Source organism: Gopherus evgoodei, chromosome 2 (genome assembly GCF_007399415.2).
Source record: "Gopherus evgoodei ecotype Sinaloan lineage chromosome 2, rGopEvg1_v1.p, whole genome shotgun sequence".
In the NCBI taxonomy this organism is placed as follows: Eukaryota; Metazoa; Chordata; order Testudines; family Testudinidae; genus Gopherus; species Gopherus evgoodei.
Genome location: NC_044323.1, coordinates 108,116,380 through 108,139,105, shown reverse-complemented (window position 1 = coordinate 108,139,105; position 22,726 = coordinate 108,116,380). Strand labels below are relative to the sequence as shown.

The 22,726-nt window shown below is 36.6% G+C and overlaps 1 protein-coding gene across 3 annotated transcripts in view; it reads right to left on the bottom strand.

Moving 5' to 3' along the window:
- Positions 1–219: 219 nt before the first annotated feature.
- VSTM2A (V-set and transmembrane domain containing 2A) overlaps positions 220–22,726 on the bottom strand; it is a 30,887-nt gene continuing 8,380 nt past the window's right edge. Inside the window, exons 4-5 of one of the 3 annotated variants that reach the window (XM_030551478.1) lie at positions 20,144–20,480; positions 220–2,360 (exon numbers count right to left, since the gene is read on the bottom strand). In XM_030551478.1, the coding sequence (XP_030407338.1) occupies positions 2,272–2,360; positions 20,144–20,480 (426 nt within the window). In that variant the 3' untranslated portion in view covers positions 220–2,271. Of the gene's footprint in view, positions 2,621–20,143; positions 20,481–22,726 lie in introns of all 3 variants that reach the window. The other 2 variants (XM_030551479.1, XM_030551480.1) reach the window with 2 other exon arrangements.

Below are 22,726 nucleotides of genomic sequence, written 5' to 3'. Positions count from 1 at the left end.
TATGATATTTTCTGTCTTATTATCTATCCCTTTTTTAATGATTCCCAACATTCTGTTTGCTTTTTTGACTGCTGCTGCACATTGAGTGGGTGGTTACAGAGAGATATCCACAACAACTACAAGATATCTTTCTTGAATGGTAACAGCTAATTTAGACTCCATTTTATATATATAGTTGGGATTATGCTTTCCAACATGCATTGCTTTGCATTTATCAACACTGAATTTCATCTGCCATTTTGTTGCCCAGTCACCCAGTTTTGAGAGATCCCTTTGTTACTCATCACCATCTGCCTGAGATTTACTATCTTGAGTAGTTCTGTATCATCTGCATATTTTGCCATCTCACTGTTTACCCCATTTTCCAGATCATTTATGAATATGTAAAGACACAAAGCATTAGTGCATAGTTCTTTTATCCTGGAGATATATGGTCTGCTCTTACTCCCATTGAAATTAATGAGAATTTTGCTGTTGGCATTAGGGTGAAAGGATAGGGTCTTTGTGGATCTTTTAAAATTTAATATAAAGGCCTTATACTTGTAGGATGTTAAATGTAGCTAAGCTATTTTTTCTTGTCTATAAGGGAAAAATATGTTGAGGGGTCAGTCTTTTATAGCTGAGCAGACATAGTTACAGAGTCCTCTAATAAATAATACACTGAATCATGTAAAGTATTGTAACACTTTTGTCTGAGTTAGTATATGAAATAGCAGGAAGGATTTGGATTATTCAATCGGGGTGAAAAGCGGGAAGGACATTAAAAGCTACCTAGCTGATTTAATCAACAAATATTTGTAGTTTTCCCTTCCTTCATTAATTAATGTAATTCATGTTATGTATATTACTTCCAGCCAAAGCAACATTTTTATTTTCATGTCATAGGCATAAAGAAATATAATGAAGACTATGAAAGATAGCTAGCCACCTACAGAAAGCGTGAAAAAAGATACCTTTTTAGCCATAGCAGGAAGAGTTCTTCAGTGAATCATTCTAAAAATTTCACTTGACTAAAACTCATCATTACAAGAATATCTTCCAGGAGTACATTCTGATTTTTTTTCTCTTGTTCTTGCTTGCATGCAATATTTGCCTGCAGACTTACATTTTACATTCTCTGATGATAAAATAATTTCATCCTCAGTAAACATAATAAATTAAAAGGGGTTTGAGCCACCAGACTACAACATAGCATACACACAAGTAAAATAATTCATTGTTCAGAGACCATAACAAATTTTAATGTGCATTTTACAGAGTGAACAGAGGGCTGCATTGCCATCTGCAAGGGGTCAAACCAGTGGAAGTGAATGCATGTATTACAAAATCCACACAGTACTGAATTACAAATTAAAAAATAATGCTTCATCAAAAAAGGAAACAAAAATGTCTGTTGGTGGCACGACATATAGATAATATTAAAAACTGGCTTGCATGAGGACCATGGTATGTCTACTGTGAAGTTATATCACACATACTGTAAGCAATTTACAGAATTGAAGTTAGTTTTGCATATACAGAGTTGCAAAATCAGAGAAAACACATCGAAATATAGAACACACACACAAAAAATGTATTTATATTACCACCACACAGTCAATAGGGGTTGGCCTAAGTCAGCAACTGCCACCATTGAACAAGAAACAAACCAAGAGAAAAGAGAGGAAAAGGAAGGGGATGGGGGGAAAAGAGGAAAAATTTCAAAAAAGTAAAATAAAAAATACCCCTCAATAGTGCTTCTTGCTTGTCTTCAGAAACAATGTCCTTTAGTCCTGTTAGTTGCTTTGCAATGTTGGTATTTTTGTTTTGCACTCCTGACCCCCACAAAAAATAGGCTTTTAATCAAAGTTTCTGAGGGTTTTTTTGTCAGAGGTGATGCGGAGTCATTTTGTTCTCTTGGGATTTTTTGTTGGTTTATTTTTTTATTTTTGGCCACTGTTTGCCTCATGGCTGCCATAGTTCTTTCAAAGAAGGAAACCAAATATCATCTGTAGTGAATTTGTGTAATACTGATGACTTGCAAGCCAACCCCTGAGCAGTCAAGGATATGATGCTTCTACTTGCTGAAAGAAAAGGAAACTAGGTCTTGCTGTTACAAAATGTCCTGTTACATCACACCAGTTCTCATCAAATAAATGATCAGTGATACAGCAAAGAAAATAATATAGATCAAGAAAATGTGGTATCCTCTTCATATATATATTTATATGTTTAAACAATATATATATATTTGTTTTTTGTACTTCCTGAAGGTGCTCCATGTGTAGAGAATTAGAGTACATTGGGTGCAGAGTGGTGGTTGGAGGTTAGGGTCAACTTTGCTGTCCGCTCCATGGATTTTACAGGCGATTTGCTCTTTGCTTTAAGAAGAGAAAGTGATATTGGAAAAAGTCAGCACTTTTAGATTAAAGCAAAGCACCCTTCACAAAGCCACAAACAAGAAGCAGGACAGAAAGTCCATGGCTTGTAGCTATCCTCGCACCTGCGGAAGAAGTTATAAGATATTCGCTCATCCTGCAGATTTCCAATGCTCCTTATAAGGCTGTTTAAACACATACATTTTATATATTTAATTAGCTCGCCAGCTTGGCTCTGGTGCCCATGAATGTCTTGGCATGCACTGCAAATAACAACACATACAAAGTATTTCAGTCCCAGGGAGGTTGGTTTTTTTGTATGTCTTTTTAAACAATGTAATCCAATTACAATATACAGAGAAAAACAAATCTAAACACCTTCCACCTCAAAGCATTCCTTACAAAATAATTTCTAAAGTTGCTCAGGAATGATAGTTTTTGCTTACTAACAAAGCAATCTATTGTTGGCTGCAAAATATTTGCTTGCAAAATAAAAGCAACGCTAAGGAACCTTGGAGAATGGCAGTGCAGTGTAAAGGAAGAAATGTATGCTAAACTGTTTGAAGTATATTTATTTTTGAGTAATCAGATCTTTCAATTTTTTTCTCTTCAGAAACCTAAGAGAATGATGTTTAAACTGTGACACCAGATTTAATGTAAGATCCCTCAGAACTATGCTAATTAAAATTGAAATGGTGGCATGGCAAGTATTTTGGAGTTCTTGAGGTGTGACATGCTAGTTCTTAAAGTGTGAGACCACTGCTGTACATCATAAATAAGTGTTTTCAGAAAGTGCAAAAGGACTTACATTACTTTAGGGGAAAGTTGTAAACTGAATGTGACCATACTCTTCTTTAAAGTTCTGTTTATAAAGGGTTATTAAATGATTGATTAGATGTTACAAATACAATTGGCATGTGTTTATAGATGGCGGTCAGGTCATCTGTAGATAGTGCTGTCAATGCTTATAAGCAACATGTTGTGGTTTTGAACCCCGATCACTGATTTAACATGGAGGAAAACATCTACTAATCCTTTATAACCTATTTACATGTAGAACTTCAATATCAAGTGTGACCCTGAATTTCCTTACAACAACAAAAGCACACATGTGACTTCATAAAGCTATAATATGTCTTATTAAAAGACAAAGGAAGTGAATGATAACAAAGATACTAGAACAAGTGGATTTTTTGCCCCTTCAGTTTACAGATGTCTATCCAGTTAAATATCTGTCCTCTTTTGCCTAGAGAATATAGTTCTAGGTAAAGCCAGAAATATTTTCTTTCTTTTCCCTGTTAGAATGGAGATCAAATTAAATTCCAGGTCCCAATATACTGCTTTCTTTTGCAAATAAAAGGGTGGCTCGTAGTACGTGGAATTAATGAGTAACTGGCTGAACTGTAACTTTCATATACAGAAGTTGCCATTACAAGGATTTTTATCCACTGTAAATGCACAAGACTATCTGAACTAACTGAGGTATTGCAAATACCCCTTGTAGGAGTAGAACAAATGAGGACTTTGTAATGATACCCACTGCAGTTTATACATGGGATTTCCAAAGGGGGCTAAGGAAGCTGTGTGCCCAACTCCCACTGAAAGTCAAAGGGAGTTGGGAACATAAGAACGGCCATACTGCATCAGACCAAAGGTCCATCTAGCCCAGTATGCTGTCTACTGACAGTGGCCAATGCCAGGTGCCCCAGAGGGAATGAACAGAACAGGTAATCATCAAGTGATCCATTCTGTCGCCCATTCCCAGTTTCTGGCAAACAGAGGCTAGGGACACCATCCCTGCCCATCCTGGCTAATAGCTATTGATGAGCCTATCCTCCATGAATTCATCTAGTTCTTTTTTGAACCCTGTTATAGTTTTGGGCTTCACAACATCCTCTGGAAAGGAATTCCACAGGTTGACTGTGTTGTGTGAAATAATACTACTTTTTGTTTGTAGTAAACCTGCTGCCTATTAATTTCATATGGTGGACCCTTGTTCTTGTGTTTTGAGAATGAGTAAATAGTCATGATTTTATAGATCTCTACCATATCACTCCCCCTTAGTTGTCTCTATTCCAAGCTGAAAAGTCCCAGTTTTATTAATATCTTCTCATACAGCAGCCGTTTCATACCTGTAATAATTTTTGTTGCCCTTTTCTGAATCTTTTCCATGTCCAATATATCTTTTTTGAGATGAGGCGACCACACCTGCAGCTAATTTAGACCCCATCATTTTAAATGTATAGTGGGGTTTATGCTTTTCAATGTGCATTACTTTGCATTTATCAAAATTGAATTTCATTGGTCATTTTATTGCCCAGTCACTCTGTTTTGAGAGATCCTTTTGTAGCTCTTTGCAGTCTGCCTGGGACTTAACTATCTTGAGTGGTTTCATATCATCTGCAAATTTTGCCACCTCACTGTTTACCCCTTTTTCCAGATCATTTATGAATATGTTGAATAGGACTGGGGCCAGTACAGACCCCTGGGGGACACCACTATTTCTCTCTCTCCATTCTGACAACTGACCATTTATTCCTACTTCTTTGTTTCCTGTCTTTTAACCAGTTACTAATCCATGAGAGAACCTTCCCTCTTATTCCATGACTGCTCACTTTGCTTAAGAGATGGTAGCCTAGGCTAATTTCTTAGGCTAATTTGCTATTTGAATGTCTCATGTACAGTAGAATGAGGTATTATATGATATTAAGGACCTGATTCTGCACATGAGTAAATTTGTTCACAGGACTGCAGTGGATCTACTCGCTAAGGATAATTGTTCAAATCCACAACTGTTTACAAATTGGACCCAAAGGCCACTGCAACTCAGTTTTATTTATTGCTTGTAATGTCTTGTGTACATTTCTTTTTAGCATGGAATGTAGCCTTTCTTTATATATATTACATTTTTTTTAAATCAAGCTTATGGTTCATCATATTCTCATGAGATTTTCCTCTTTTCCTTAGTTAAAGGAGGAGTTTTTTCTACAGTCAGACTAGCTCATGTTGTTTTTATATTTGCAAGCATTTTTACTGTCATTTTGTGATCTTTATCTTATCCATAGAATCCTATTTGAATTGGTCAATCAAATTCTTTAAAAAGTCATAGAATCACACCTTCTCTGCATGAAATCTGCAACACAGTTTAAGGACAAATGTTCACAAATCCCATGGGGATATTTTTTTAAAAGGGCCTATTTTGAACAATTTAATGACATAACTGACAGTTTGAAAACCATAACATGATGTTGACGGAAACTACTACTGTACAAAATGAAACTGACCTAAGTGTTTGTTTCAGTTTTTGAAAAGGCAAAACTGCAATATTTGCAACCAATCTTTTCTTTTCAGCCACCATTTTTGTAGAACCCAGAACTGATGTGCTGCATAATCAAGATGGCATCCTTTTCTCTCAACCATTGCATAAATGTATCCTCCAGATTATATCATTTCCAGCACACAAATTGCAGGTTCTTCTGTCTGTGGTGGGGTGGTTTTTTTCCTCCAAAGATTTTAGATCACGTTTTATACAGCATGTGCATGTTAAAGCTTAAGTGAGCTTATTAGGAACAATCCCGACATTAAAATATCTGAGGTTATTTTAGTTATGTAACATGGTCATCATAGGCATGCATCAGAATCTTTAAGCCATCTCAGGGTTTGACCCTATAGCATCCCAATGCAATATTTGAGTCTTACTTGTTCTAAGTAGTTTTCTTTCTTTTCAAAATGCTCTCCCAATCTTGACAGCCACATTTCTAGTAATATCTCCTATCAAATAAAATTGATTTCTAAGCTACAATGAATACGAGTGAGTATGAATAGTGGTGATGATTAAATGCACTTTTATCTTTTCAAAGATCCCTTTGAAATACAGTAGGAGTCTAAACGTATTCAGATTTGTCACTGAGACACTGAATAAGTTTCTTCTTTCTCACATAGGCTCAAACAGCTCTCTTCCCTATTTGGGGGTAGTGGGAAGCATATACAAAGTACAGAACACATCAAAGCAATAAAACAAAAAGCAACTGTTTAAGTTTCCATCCTGTTTCTTTTGAAGTCACTGCTGGAAGCTATTTTTTTTCCTCTCAGTTTCTTTATTTCTGTTACATAGTGCTTTATCATATCATAAAAGGACTGTGGTGCAAATTTCAAATCCAGATCTCGATTTCCCAGAAGGTCAGAGGGGGTTAAATCTGGCCTTTTGGTTCAACACTTCATATAGACTAAAACCAGATGCAAACTTCATATCTGGATCCAGATCCAAATGTTCCCAAAGTTCAGGATGTTCAGATCCAGGGCTTTGGTTCAGATGGACTTCTAGTGTACATGTCTGGCCAGAGAATGAGGATCACCACTGGAAATTTGAGCACAGCAATACTAGTTACAAACTGTTTATCTGGCTGTGGATTTTCAAAAGTTACCTGCCATTTCTAAAAGTTTTTTTTCTATAATTAACAATTAACAGCTAAAAGAGATTTTATTGCACAACACAAGTGCTGTGCAAAGCTTGAGTATGATTGTCAGGATCCAGGATAGTGGTCTGAAGAAAGAAAGGGCATGTGTGTGCACTATTGCTATATTACTAAATAAATGCTACTTAATATTTATACCAGAGATTCTCAAACTGTGGTCCTTGAACCATTGGTGCAGAGCACTTCCTGGTAGTGAGAGGAGAGCTGGCTGGTCACATGGTGCTGGGTCTTCTTTTTGTTCCAGCTACTAAAGTGCATTGAAAGAAGTGAAACATACATTAAATATTGTCCTAACATTACTTTTCCATGTAGCCAAATACTCTATTTGACACAGACATGAGTGTGAATGGGAGGAGAGAGTTCCATGGAAAGCTCTTAAAATGTGACGCACACTATGAGAATATTTGAGAATCTCTTTGATACAAATATGTGGTTTTATTTAAATGCCGGTATGGTGGCAGGGTGTTGAACAGTGTTCCACACACTTATGAAAAATAAAAATTAACAAATTTTGGCCTTAGCGTTGAAAATAGTAAACTCATCTTTAAAGCTAACATGGAGAGATAAAACCTAAATGTATACATATTATACTAACTTTATTCTGTAATTACCATTATTATTAGACTGTTAACATTTTAAATGTTACTTTTCAGCTAAAGGGATGATTTCAAAATTATAACTGCAGAATACAATTGGTCAAAAAGGTCAATTGGTCATGTGACTCATGCAAGGCTGACAGTCCTGATAATGAGTAGAGTCTCCAGCTTCCATTTGGTTATTGATCAGATAAAATTTTACAGACAAAATCACATTTTTTAAAAATCTGTTTTTGTTTTCCCTTAAGGTTGAAAATACCAGTTATGTAAAATTTGCAACCATTTTAGCTTCTCCTAGTTGCAGATATATTTGTTCAAAGACCCGAAAGTGCTTACCTAGCTGAGGTGTAAGGCAGTCTGCTTCTAGGAGCATGGAACTTCAACAAATTTAGTTAGGCACACCCTTAAGAACAGCTAGCCTCTGCAGAATGTTTGGGTATCTGAGTGTCTTTCATCTGCCCAGCTCTTACTACTTTGTAGATATACTCAATTCTAATGGCCAGATCCTCTTAGTACTTTACTCACAATGAATAGCATCCTACTCCACAGACGGTCCACTGAATGCAGGCTGGTTAAGAATGTGGCCTTCAGGATTTGGAATATCAGACTAAGTCTCAGATTATTGAGCAAAGTGCAGGTTTGGTGTTCAGAGATCAGGACTATACAGTTAAGCACAAACTTTTCAGTTCATCATGTGGTCTCAATACAGGATCATGTGGCTTTCAACACCACATGTGTATATACATTTATAAAGGTTTTTTTAACTACACTGAATGTCTTGCATTCTTCTGATAATCTAAATCATAAATACAACTGTGTGAAAATTTGGCTCCTTTCAGTTTTTCTTTGAGATTTGAGTTTCATTTAACCTAGGTCTAAAAGCCAAATCCAGTCAAAATTCTGCATGATTTCCATGTAAAATCATTCCAGGATAATTTAATATTTTCCCTAAATTCATTCAAACTATTTATGAATCTTAAACTAGGTGTATTGAAAGGTTGTATGATTTTTCTGTTTGTAAAGACTGTTCAAACCAGGAAGGTTCATTTAATTTCAGCTTTGATTGTGTATTATTTCACACAGTCCTGTAATGAATAAATTCCTTCTCTGTCCTCATTCTATCCATCATTGTCCTTGTTCAACTGTGGAAATCTCAACCCTTCCTAGGTTTTTTCTGTCCAGTAAAATTTTTTGAGATATAAAAAAAAAATCCCATCCTGAATCAGGCCAAAAAGTGGAAAATCTCAGAATTTTTAATGAACCAAAATCTGGGGAAAAAAATTGGTTCAGGTCAAACAAGCATTTTATTTTGAAAATTTCAATGTCTTTCATTTTGATTTCAACCCTTGTTCATTTTTTAATTTTTTAAAATCTAAATGTACTGAAATTTCAATCCAAAAAGTCACTTGGACTGGAAAAAATGTTTGTATATTTTTTTTACAATGAAATGTTTTGATAGTGTGACAACTTCAAAACTTACTTTCAATAGTTTTTATGAATAAGGAGAACTCATAAAAACTGACCCTGGTTTGTAAAGAGTTTTTGGTTATATGACTAGGCAAGGTTTTTGCCATTAGCATGACCAGGAGATCTTGACATGAAACAATTTAATGAAAGTATATTTACCCCATGATATGTGGCATTCATGTGTGTTGCTGCTAATGATGTGAACTCACTAGGTTCAGCATTCTGTTCAGATACTTATGAGAAGCTTATCTAAGCTTTTCTTGGTCTGAAAATGAGGCCAGAAATATTGCAGGGACAGATTTTTTTTTCCCCATGAGAATACTACTACTTTGCATTTCTATAGTGACTTCCATTTTAGAATCTCAAAGCAAATATAAAAACATCAAAGACCCCTAGCAATCCTGTGAGAAATGTAAGTAGTAGAGTCCCCACTGTACAAATTGGTACAATGAGGCACAGAAAGATTACCAGTGATTTGCCTGAGTTTGTGGAAGAGCAAGGATTAACAGTCAAGTCAGTATTAGAGACCAAGTGACCTATCCTCAAGCCCTGTACTCTAACCACAATAATATTTTTCTCTCCCAGATACTTATAGACTTTAGCTGTCTTGAACTATTGTGAGGCTAAGAGCTTGTCTACATGAACATTTAGTTTGCTGCAAACTGGGGTGTGAATCTACCCCTTACAAGCCTGCTGCATGCTAATTGTCTGTGTAGACCCTGCTGCCATGTACTAATAATTCCTTAGTATGGTCTGACCTGCCCTACTTTGAAATGGGAATAGATAAAAGTGCACTAAAGAACTGTTAGTGTGCGGCAGCAAGCTCCACATTGACCATAACTGTGCAGCAGGCTAGTATGGGGTAGATTCACACCCCAGCTTGCCATAAACTAAATGTGTAGACAAGACCTAAGTGTTGATGCATTAAAAAAAAAAGAAACTCAAAGTTTTCAGAACTCAGAAAAGGTACTGGTTTGAACTCATTTCAAGTTTTGAGCAAAGGATCTATTCAATTTTTGTATAATCTAGTAGTCACCACTGTACTTTGACATGGACAATCCAAGCTATATATTTAGTTTGTTGTCACTCTTTATTTTATCCTTCTGTTCTTGTCTGGATCTTACAGCTTTCTTGACCCACTTCAGACTAATCCTTCAGAGTATGAGGTTGTGTATATCAGTAGTTCTCAGGCATGAGTAGACATGCTTGTACTTCAGCCTTTTATGACCTATATCTGACTTCCCTTCCCTAATTTAGGACCTGATCGTGTAATGTTTTCCTCACACTGAATATCCTTTACTCATATGTCTATTCCCATTGACTTCAACAGTCTGCTTGCATGAGTAAATACTTCTCAGGGAAAGGGTTGAGATATAAGGGGCCTTTGTATAGTGGCCTCTGAAATGTCGTGGCTGGCTACTCAAACTGGATTCAGGAACAGCCCAAGATCCAGTTTGTAAGAATAGGAAAGGCAGGTTGCAGGTTTTGATAGTCGAGCTAAAATCTTAACAGTAAATTGGTAGTTACTCCTAATATTTGGGAAACACTGGTAGCATGTTCTGTGAATACTCTTATTTGATTCCTTGTGCGTTGAATGGTGTTCTTCTTTGCTTCCACACTGGAAACAGTGGTCTTAAAATATCTTAGACATTTTTTAAAATGCATGATAGACAAAGGAATAAACCAGTGCTTTAATGTTGCTTGCTTACCAATGACCTAAAATTTGTTTGAACTGAAGTTTTTAATTGTTGAGAGCTGTACGGCTGATCAGCTTCTCAAACTTTTATCTTAACTAAGCATGCTGTCACACCTTCTTATACCTTAAGCCCAAACCCAAAATAACAATTCAGCTTCTGGCTGGTTAATAGACCTTCAAATTATCCACAAAATATGAGTCACATTTCAAAACTTAATTGCACTAGTCTTCTCCTCCTACATACCACTCATCCATTCCTCCAAAAAAAAAAAAAATCCTTACTAGGATTGGCCCTAATACTATCTCACAAGCATTTAGAAGCAATTCCATAAAAAACATCTGCAAAAATAAGCTTATGTGCGGCACAGACACTGAAGAATTATTGCTCATTATAGAGAAATAGCTCTGTGCTAGGTATACAAGCCACATATCGCCTTTTTCCCCCAGCTGGCAATGTTCAGCCTTATCTTTTAGATGTAGTTGGCCTGATTGTCCCCTCATTTGCACTGGTGTAAATTGGAAGTAACGCCATGAAAATCCATTAGGTCATATTGGTGTCAAAATGGAGTGATGGGAGAATCAGGCCTACAGTTTCTCTCAATGTGTTAACTTCATCCTCATATTAATTCTAAATCACTGAACTTCTCTACCATTCCCTTTAAATCTAATTTTTACTTTTTCCCCCAGGGTGATGGAAGCTAGGGTGGTTAGAACCGTGGACAGTCCTTTGCCCATATTCTATGTTGTAGGCACCTAGTGCATAGCATGGTCACTCAGATATTTTTTTATATGTTTCAAGAAATAAAGAAATGTGTGAGTTGTTTCAGCAGATGGAAATTCAGGCAGGTACAGTACTATAATATTTAAGGCCTGGTATAAATCAAAATTGCTCCACTGAAGCCAATGGGCCTACATCAGTTGAGAATCAGACCATTAATGATTTAGTGACAACCTACCGCTTTTTCCTCGGTTCTTAATTTTTTTCCCCTGCTCCAAAAATTTTATTTTAACATTTTTGTTCAGTGGCACAGGAGGAATTGGAGGAGGGGGAATACAGTAGCTCTATTTTAGTGTTCTGCAGTGTATTTTGTTTTTCATTGTGTCAATGGGCACTGTTTTCTGCAGGCATTAGTTTGCAGGACAGTTTCTCCAGGGACACTGTGCGTGGAAGCAACTATAGCAGCCGAGGTAATAGCAACGGTAACAGCAGAAGAAACAGCAGTAACAAAATGGTTTTCTAATTGTGTTTTAGTCACTGTTGCAGAGCATGTCGAGTCTGTATGAGTAGTATCTACAATATAGGCTGTGGCTATTCTCTTTCAATTTTGTGTTTTAACACTTTTCATTATGTTAGAAAGCTTTGTTCCAGACAAATAGCATTTGCTGGTAGGTGGGGTCAAACTTCAATGAGAGGTGTGTGTCAGAGGCACTTCGTGAATGAAATGTTAAAATGAAAAGGGGAAAAAACCCAACACCCTGTGCATGGTGCGGTGAGAGATCATCATATGTTCTTCAAATGACATCCAACTTTCTAAACAACCGACCAGGATTAATTATTTTTATTATAGCTACTACTCACACCCAGAGAAGGTTATTTGATGTTAGCATTGCTGTGCCTTATGAATGATTTAGTCCAGTGAAAAATCTCAGTGACTGACTAATTACTAAGAGTGCAATGTTTTAGAGCAGACCAGGGCTAAGCTTTCAGAGTGAATTGCCTAGGAAAGATTCCATCCAGGAAAAAAATAATAAACTCCAAAATAATTCCAAATAGCTATGTTCTTCTTTCTCATCTTTCAGTTCCCAGCCAGCTTGTTATGCCTCCCCACCTAATATGAACTGGTAAAAGCCAGGCTTCTCCACTCACCTCATACTCCTGTATAACATTAAAATACATTTATAGGGGATTACTTCTCTGCTCTATAAGCAGATGTAGCTCTGACTTCAGTAGTGTTTTATCCATTTAAGCCAGCAGAGGATTTGGCCCATTTTTCTTACATTGTAACCTTTGTGAAGGGAGTGGAGTTTTCCATCAAAGAAAGGAAGTTTCCTGTTTCATATCCCAAACCAGGCAAAAATGCCTTCCATATTGCTGTGTATTTGTCAGGTAATGGTTTCTGAAGCAAGGAAACACCATCCGTTATTCTAAGGGTGTCCTATGACATGCACTGCAATGTCCTGGTACAAAATACCAGATTGAGCAGCAATGAGAAGTAATTTGGATGAACAGACAAACAAACTGCATGGCCTATGTGTATTCTTCCCAGTTGTTAATTGGCAGTTGTACCAGACATGTGGAACTGAATTATTTTAGTAGAGGGAGCACAGAGGAAAAGATTCCTCAGAGGCTCCCCCATGAAATGTATCATTTTTGGCTCTGGAGGCGAGGTAAGCCATAGAGGTTAAAGCAATTTTTAAATGATTAAAAAATAAGTGATACACTTAAGAACATACATGACAATATCTATAGCTAGTTAGGCAGATGTATCACTAAATGTGGTATGTACGTATATAGGATAGATCTAAATATAGGTGAAATGAATTTCTGAGCATGGGAAGGCATTTCAAAATGAACATTTCCATTTTCAGCTCTACTATGGTTCCAACATACTGAGCTGGGTTTAGGGGAGGCAACTACCCAGAACAACACAGCTGATATTACTTTCCACACTTGTCTCAGAAAAGTAATCCTCTTATAGGGCTCAATTCTGTAAGGTGGCCCACATCCCGCAATGTATTTAAGCCTGTGCTCAATTTTAAAGCATGTGAATACTCTCATTGAGTACAGTGGGAATACCCAGGTACTTAAAATTAAACGTGTGCTTATGTGCTTTATGGGATTGGGTCACAGAGCTCACCACCTGTCAGGACTGAGCCCTGTAATTACTAGAACATTTAGAAAATCAGTAAATACATAGAAATGCAGTTGTTTGTTGTGTACATTCTTCTCAGGTCTCAAACCGGTTATCTCTATTGGGAATGTGAGGGGTAGTGAGATTTTTGTTTTATAATATTTTCTTACTGACTGTGGTTGTATGGAAGGCAGGGTGCAGTTGCTACTGTTTTAATATATTTTTGTATTTTAATAAGCTTCAGGAGATGAATTCCTGGACCCACTGAAGTTAATGAGAGTTTTGTCATTGACCTTAGTGGGGCTAGGATTGCCTCCAGGGTGCCCAAAGCCTGGAATAAGCATATATACAAAATAAATGAAACTAGGTTTTTCAAAGAACCGTAAGAATGTTAGCAACTTAACTCCTTTCCTCTCCTTTGAAAATCCCAGCCTAACAAAAATCTCATAACCAAATTTACTTTAAGGTAGAACTTGGAACAAAAATAGTCTCACCCCAGACATGGCCTTATAATACAATTTATAGACACTTCTGTCAGTTGTTTAATTACTGTATACCATTCTGCTTTGCTTTAATCAGAATGAATGGTATACAGTAATTAAAGCAGGTATAGTAAAATTCAATGGGTCAGGCATATAGCTAGGCTCACTGACAATCAATGGACTGCATCTCTCGCTGAGTGGTACCCACAGGAACTGAAACAACCGCTTAGCCAACCTCCAAAGAGATGGGAAGATTTTATTATGAAAAGGCATGGCTGCACATGGGGAAGGAAGGCCAGGATAAGAGAAGAATGGAAGACGTGTTGTGATCATCACAATCTATATGAGCACTAAAGGTGATCAAGGTATACCATTCAAGTAGAAAAATATCATTCCCTGAACCACACTTTATTTCACAGAAAAGAGTCTGTAGAAGTGTTTGGAGTCTGTTATGTCACTCCTTAATCGAGAGAGGTGTTTGTTCTCCTTTGTTGCTCATTCTTGTTTTCTCATATCATTATTGCTCCTTGCTTCACAAGTGAGAACAATGGGAGCTGAAGGCATTTAGCACTTTTCAGATTGAGGTACAACTAATTATTAGCAACTAATAATTTCAGTTTATTCTGTTATTTGAGATTAACTAAAAATAATTAGGTTTTTCCAGAAAAGGTGAATATGCAAGTCCTTATAAGTAAAGATAAATAAATACATAAATAAAGATTATACTGTGTAAAAATATCTAATTGTAATGGATAGTATATAGCCTATTACCTACACATTATCTCATTGATGAAATTATTAAATAGAAAAAGTTTAAGAAAACAAAATCAATTTATTTTAAACCCCAAATATATGTATGATCCTGATTTTCTGCAATGCACCCACAGCTATGCTGACTTCAGCTGGCATTGTGGATGCTCAACACTTCCAAAAATCAACCCCAAAGGGTCTGATCTTGTTCCCAGTGACATCCATGGGAATTTTGCCAGTGACCTCAGTGAAGGCTGCAGGCTTTTTGTAGGCTGGCTATATAAGGAGATCTAATATATAGACAGAAAAAAAAGTTGGTGAATATTCTATAACACTACAATTTGGGCATAAAAGTGTGTCTTGCATTCAAAGCTGGTAGATTCATAATGACAGACTCCACAGACCCAAATGGCGGGGGGAGGGGAGGGAGAAGGGGCACCTCCATGTACCAGAATCAGCAGATTCCAAGAATGTTGTTTCCTCCCTTTGTCGTCCTACCTGGTACTGAAGTTTGCTGTGGGTCTCCCTGATTCAAGGAATTCAGTTTGTGCTACAAGATGCAAAGACCCTGCTTGCTCCTTCCCAGGTTACATACTGAACCCCTAGCCATCAAAAATATCTTCTTTCTAAAATGGGAGGGGGGTTACTAAAATATAGCCAGTTCTGTGTTTGAGTTAGTGAATCCTGAGAAGCACGCAGGTTTCCTAGGAATCTGAGAAGTCTGAATTTAAGCAGTCAGAATTTGGGCCTGAAATTATTTATTTAACTGAAGCTATGGCCTCTCTGTGATCTGTCAGCCCAGACTCAACGAGAAGAGACAGAGCTGCAGGTGACAGTTTTGAATGTTGTCCCAGATTTTTCGAATGGAGTAATATCTGGGATGTGCACATTATCAGTGGGACAGCTATACTAGTGTAAATCTAAACTGACTCTACTGATGTCTGTGGTGTTATTCTGGATTTATAGCAATGAAAAGACAAATCTGGCCCGGTCTCTCTAGTTAATTTGGCTCCCCTTTGCATAGAATCAAATTCATTTCACAGTTTGCCCCTAACAAATTACACCCTTACCTATAGTTACAAGACCTTGTGATATATGAAATGTGTAATTTTACCTTTGGAATATGATACACTCTTATGAATTATGCAGAAAAAATGTCTATCACTCCACCTACATAAGACATTTTTCTGAATATATGCATATTAGGCTGTCATATTAGTCAGATTGCTCTTATGCCGTGATGGCAGACTTCATTTGCAGCAGCCCAGGCATATGAAATCAAAGGGTCAAGCTATGACAGCTCTGACTTTTGCTTCCCTGTTTGTTTTAGTTTAAAATAGACCTTAATACTACTTCAGTGTATTTTTTTTGAATGCATGTTTTTGTTCTTTCTGGTGCACACTCTCTCTGTCTATTCTGTATCTGTTTCTATAGGTAAATAAAAATGCTATATATACTTACAAAATATTATAAACATTTCACAGTGCTGTGTGGACTTTAATTAAGATTCACAACATCCTGTGAGGTAAATAACAGATATACAAAAGCCACAGAGATATGTACAAGCCCATAAACCATACATACAGAATAAGCAATTTACCAACCATTGCTATATAGTTCACTCGCAGTTACCACAAATATTCTTTCTCCTGAGTATAGGTGGAAAATATGGTAACCTCAGATACTTTATAATGGTAATAGCTGACAAATGCTTTTTTATGGTAACAACTGCCCTTGGGTTGAGAAATTATTCTCTAATACGACTTTTTAGATCTCTCTTGCCAACTGAAAACTGGCAAAAGAACGTTGGATGAACATGAGCAGTGAAAAAGTTCAACAGACCTAGATTTCTTTGCAATGTGTTTATCAATGCAATGAGAAAATTAACTGTTGGTCATAAGGTAATACAACCCCCTACTCTATTATTGGACTAAATTCTGACACCGTTACCCACACTGAGTGAAACCTTATTCTGCAAGCAATCCCATTGATGTCAAGATACTATTCAACAAAGGTAAAGGTATCCAAGGCTACCCCATTGTATGAAATATAATCACAAATATTTGAATTATGCAGTTTTATTTTAATTTTTAACAGTTTCCATTGTCTAGGATAGGTTCCTTCACTGCATAAAATTGAACAAAACACAAAAATGTCTGTCTCTTGCCAGTTTCTGTATTTAAGTACTACATAGCAATATGGGAAAAGAGATTAATTTTCTTTTGAACCGCATAAGAAAATGAGGGCAGACATGTTGATTACATTAGGAAGAAAGATCATCCACAATGTGCCTGCCTATGACTATTATCTCTGTTCTGCCATTCTGATGTCCCAGAATTGGATGCCTCCTCTTCCTCAGTTGGAATCACTAGACATGTAGGGCCAAATACTCCACTGCCTAGTACCTTGTTTAGGCATTTACACCTCTGTAAAGTGAATTCAAAGTGGGTCTAAAATATCACCAAATCAGACTGAAAGTAAAAATTAACGCCCCAGTCTTCTCAATATGAGGAAAATCGATCTTGAGCCTCAGAAGAGAACCTTTTGCTGCAGACTCCACTATCAGTTACAGTATGTCTCTTGACTGTTTATTTGGAGAAAGTAACATAAAATATAGAGTCAAAATCAGTACTGGTGAAAGTCAATTTTCCTTAGTAGGTGAATTTGGCTTTGTGAATGGAGCATGAAACTTTGCTCTATCAGAAACTACACATGAATATAAGAGATTAAATTACTAATACTTTATTATTAGGACTATCTGTACTTGGTCTACAATAAATATCATTTTGAGAAAATGTTGATGCACGATGATAAGCATACTTCTTGCCCTCTCAGAGCTATGATTGAATGTTTTGATTTTGGAATGCCCGTAACAATCAATGAGAGGTTTGCATCCAGATCACTGGCATGACACAGCCCTTCCAGGGCAAAATGTTGGATAAATTATTGAATTAGTGAATCTTTTATACCAGTAATGCTACTAGAATAGTTTAATGGATTACCTGTTGCAGCCACACTCTGGCCAAGGCACTTAAATATGTGTCTACCTTTAAGCTTCTAACTAGTCCCATTGACTTAAGTGAAATTACTCACAAATAGAGCTGTTTGAGGATTTCAAGTTCTGATTTGCAGGAAATTCTGTGATTTTGAAATTAGTTTTGTTCTGAATCTGAATGAAAACAAAGGCTATCTAAAATTCCTGATACATGAAATTTACAGGAAAAATGTATTCATGTCAATCAAAACACTTTGTTTCAATAAAATTGAAACATTGCATTTCAATGTTTACATTTATATATATGTAAACATTGAAATGCAATGTTTCAATAATGCAATGTTTCAATAATTTCTATATATATAAAGAAATTTCTAAACAAAAGTTTATTTTGACATAAAGCAAAACATTCCGTTCCAAAAATGTCACAGTGGAATGTACTGACTTATCAAAATACTTATTTTTACCAATTTATTTCCCAAAAGGGAATTTCTTCGGAAATCAACACATTTCCGTAGGAAGTTTCAGTTTCAATGAAATGACATTTTCTGATGGCAAAACATTCAATTGGAAAAATTTTGAGCAGCTCTATTTACATGCTTAAAATTAGGCACAGGCTTAAGAACCTTGCTCAACTTCATTCTCTTTCAGTAAATTAGAAATAACCCAGATAATCATAGGAATGTAGGACTGGAAGGGACCTCAGTAGTTCATCTAGTCTAGTCCAGTACCTTGCAAAGAGGCAGGAGTAAATATTACTAAGAGCCATCCCTACCAGGTGTTTGTCTAACTTGTTCATAAACTTCCAATGATGGAGATTCCACAAACTCCCTAGGTAATTTGTTCCAATGTTAACTACTCCTACAGCTAGGAAATTTTCCTAATGTCTATTCTATATCCCCTTTGCTGCAATTTAAGCCCATTACTTCTTGTTCTGTCTTCAGTGGTTAAAAAAGAACAATTTATCACCCTCCTATTTATAACAATCTTTTACATACTTAAAAACTGTTATATCCCCTCAGTCTTCTCTTTTCCAGACTAAAGAAACCCTATTTTTCATCTTTCTTCATGAGTCATGTTTTCTAGACTTTTAATCACTTTTCTTACTCTTCCCTGGACTTTCTCCAAATTTTCCACATCTTTCCCAAAGTGTGGTGCCTAGAACTGGACACAGTACTCCATCTCAGGCTTTATCAGGGCTAAATATAGAGGGAGAATTACAACACTCCCACTGATATATCCCAGAATTAACACTTTTCTTTTGGAATTACATTGACTCAAATTTAGTTTGTGATCTACTATAACCCCCAATCCTTTTCTGCAGTACTTCTTCCTAGGCAGTCATTTCCCCTTTTGTGTTTATGCAATTAATTATTTCTTCCTAAGTGTCATACATTGCATTTGGCCTTATTGAATTTCATCCTATTAATTTCAGACAATTTTTTTAGTTTGTCAAGGTCATTTTGAATTCTAGTTCTGTCATCCAAAGCACTTGCAACCCCTCCAGTCTTGGCATTATTTGCAAACTTTACTTTCTATGCCATTATCAAAATCATTTATGAGGATATTGAATAGAACCAGACCCAGAACAGATCCCTGCAGGACTCCACTCAATATGTCCTTCCAGCTCGACTGTGAACCATTGATAACTACTCTCTAAGTATGTTTTTTCCAACCAGTAGTACATCCATGTGTAGTAGGTTTGTCTAGGCTATATTTCCCTAGTTGGTTTAAGAGAAGATCATGCGAGATAGTATCAGAAGCTTTAACATGCACAGCTGACTTTTCATTTTTAGTTTTTTTGGTCATTTTGCATTTTCAAAGAGCTTGTTTCGATCATTCGTGTTCTATTTCTTCATTCCCTCACTCTCACCGTTACTATCATGTTACTATCATGTAACAGTGGAGGGTGACCATTGTTTATTAGTTGGCAAACATTCACTTCAGCATAGGTTATTCATAGCTTCCAAATAAAACAGAGGTTAATTTCTATGTGACAGAAAATGAGGCATTGCCATGCTAGTGTCTTCAGTATGACTGGCTAATGGCAAATGCATATTCTCTGTGCAACCATTCCTAAAGCATACACAGTGCAACATTTTCAACAGCATCTATGTGACTTAGGAGTCTAAGTCCCATTTTCAGAAATGAGATAGACACTGGGGCCCAAATCCTCAAATGTCTGTAGGCACCTAACTCTCACTGATTTCAATGGAAATTGGGTGTTAAATATCTTTGAGGATCTGGGTTTAGAAGCCTAAGTCCCATTGACTTGCAATGAGATATAGACTCCTAAGCCTTTTACACATTTTTTAAAATGTTTCCCATCATATTTAGTTTCAATTATTAAGCTTAGCATATATGTGTATATATTGGGCACCAACCTTTCCCTATCACAGTGATCCAGTTTGAGTTAACCTCATGTTGCACACTGGTTAGCAAGACATTGAAATGCTCAAAATGCTTATCATACCTGATTGTGGACTCTGTTCTGGGATTTTAGCTGCTGCTTCAGGGCTGGCGGTGGAGCGCATTCGCTGATTGGAAGAGTTATGGACGCTACTGGGAACAGCTGCTGAGATGTTCTTGCGAGGTTTCATATCTTGCAACCACATTGGGGATGCTTCAAAGGCCTGCATTCGCCGAGAGTGGCTGTTAGCATTGACTTTGAGAAATGCCTGGGCCTTGTATTCCTGAAGGTCTCCATAGTTGGCATCTGTCACCCTGCACTCATACAAGCCTTCATCCTTTTTCCTCACTTTTGAAATCTGCAGCTTGTGGGAGATGTCATTCCCTTGTACTTTCACTGTCTGCAAGTTTTTCAGGAACAAAAAATATCAGACATTACCATTCTAACATTCTTTCTCAATGAAGAATATACTGGCATACAGAATACAGCTATCCTAAGGGTATGTCTATGCTGCAGTTAGACACCAGGGACTGGTCTGTGCCAGCTGATTTGGGCTTACAGGGCTCAGACTGCAGGCCTGTTTAATTGCAGTGCAGACATCTGCGCTCGGGCTGGAGCCCGGGCTCTAGGAGGGTCCCAGAGCTCAGGTTGCAGCCTGAGCCTGGAAGTCTACACTTCAATTAATCAGCCCCAAAATCCAAGCCCTGTGACCCCAAATCAACTGCCAAAGGCCAGCTGCAAGAGTCTAACTGCGCTATAACATACCCTAAAAGACCATGGGCCAAACCAATGTGGTGTAATTTTGCTTATTTCAGTGAAGTTACACCAAAGATGAATTTTGCTTTCTTTAGGTATAGGGACAACTGGTGACTTAATTCCAAATCTGCTTAGATGCTTTGCTCTGAAATGTTAATTGGCCTCAGACAAACAACCCAGTCTCCCATGCTCTTTAATTAATTATTTCAGATCATGAGCATTCTTAATGAGCTTCCTTGCATGAAGCTGATGTCAGTGCATTTCTTTGGGTAAACCTTTCCAATTAGATGACTTTATTGAATCATTCAGATTTCGAACCACTGCCTTAACAGCCTTATTGAAGATGTTTGCCAATGTTTAAATTTCTTTAACACTTTATTAGATTATCTTGTAATCTTCATTGTTTTAAAAATTATCACTTGACATTAAATTTGTCTCCTTCAGGCTTGTGCAAGGCATTTGCTAACAGTAATGATGAGGCATCTGGTGACATGTAGCCAGTTTTTTCCCCTCTTATTTATGGAAGCATGTGCTTATTAAAATATTGTGACATTTCTGTGATTTGACAATAGAAAATAGCTCATACTCTGTTATGTTGGGAGGCATCAGCTAATACCAAGACATGCAATGTATCCTAATTCTAAAGCAGCCTAACACATTTTTCGCCTTGTATAATTAATTTAAAAGCACAAATTATTTATTTTTGAAGACATAACAAGACATTGCAATTTACTTATAAGTAAAAAGTTACTAAGAAACACTAGCAAAAATAGCAGATTTTTTCTGTACTCTTCTTTCCTTATCATTTATATTTAATTGTATATTACTTTATATCTGTGATACTAGATTACCCTAACAAAAGCCAGTTTGAGGGTTCATCATCATTGAAAACTATGAGTTTTAGGGAGTGCCCTTAATTCTGCTGCCTATATCCATTATATAAATTCAGATGCAAATGTAGCTTCATTTCATGTAAATACAGAAGATTGAAGGCAGTATGCAGAAGAAACATTTGGATAATAAAGATGTGACAGATTTTAGAAAAGGGAAAAGCATTACACTGCAACCAGGTATATGGTGTTTATGATTATTCAACATAATGTTCCTGACAACTTGGCATATCATAGTCACCATTTTGGCAAAGCCCTTATCCTGCGTGTTGTGTTATTTCTAGGGCAATAGTTGTGGGTACATGACTGCAGAAAGAAAAGTGATAAACTTTTAAGCATACAATGTTACTGTTCCCAGTTCTGCATATGAATTATTTTATATGGCAATCTGTACCCACAGTATAGATTAAATGTTTCAAACATAATGTAAGCAACATTAAATCCACAGAAAGTGCTGGATAGTTAACCTTAATCAATAATAACTAGATCAATATGGATATTATATTATCAAAAACAATAAAAAAAGAAATAGAATGGGCAGTCAGGATGTAAATTGTCTCTGTGGGCCAAATTCTGCAGTCATGAATCTCCATGCTACATCAACAAAGTCAATGATGTTGCAGAGATGTAACTGAGTGCAGAATTTGTTTTCTCTTTAGCCATTTCTAAATTTTAAAATGCAAAGAGAGCATGCTTCATTATACAGTGTTCCTCTTCCAAATGACACATTCATAGATTCTGAGCCCAGAAGGGACCACTGTGATCACCTAGTCTGACCTCATATATAACACATGCAATAGAACGTCTCCAAAATAATTCCTATAGCATATCTTTTAGAGAAAACACCCAATCTTGATTTTAAAATTGCCATAGAAAACCCACCATGACCTATGGTAATATGTTCTAATGGTTAATAACTCTCACCATTAAATATTTACACCTTATTCCAGTTTGAATGTGTCTTAATTTCAACTTCTGGCTATTGGATTGTGTTATACCT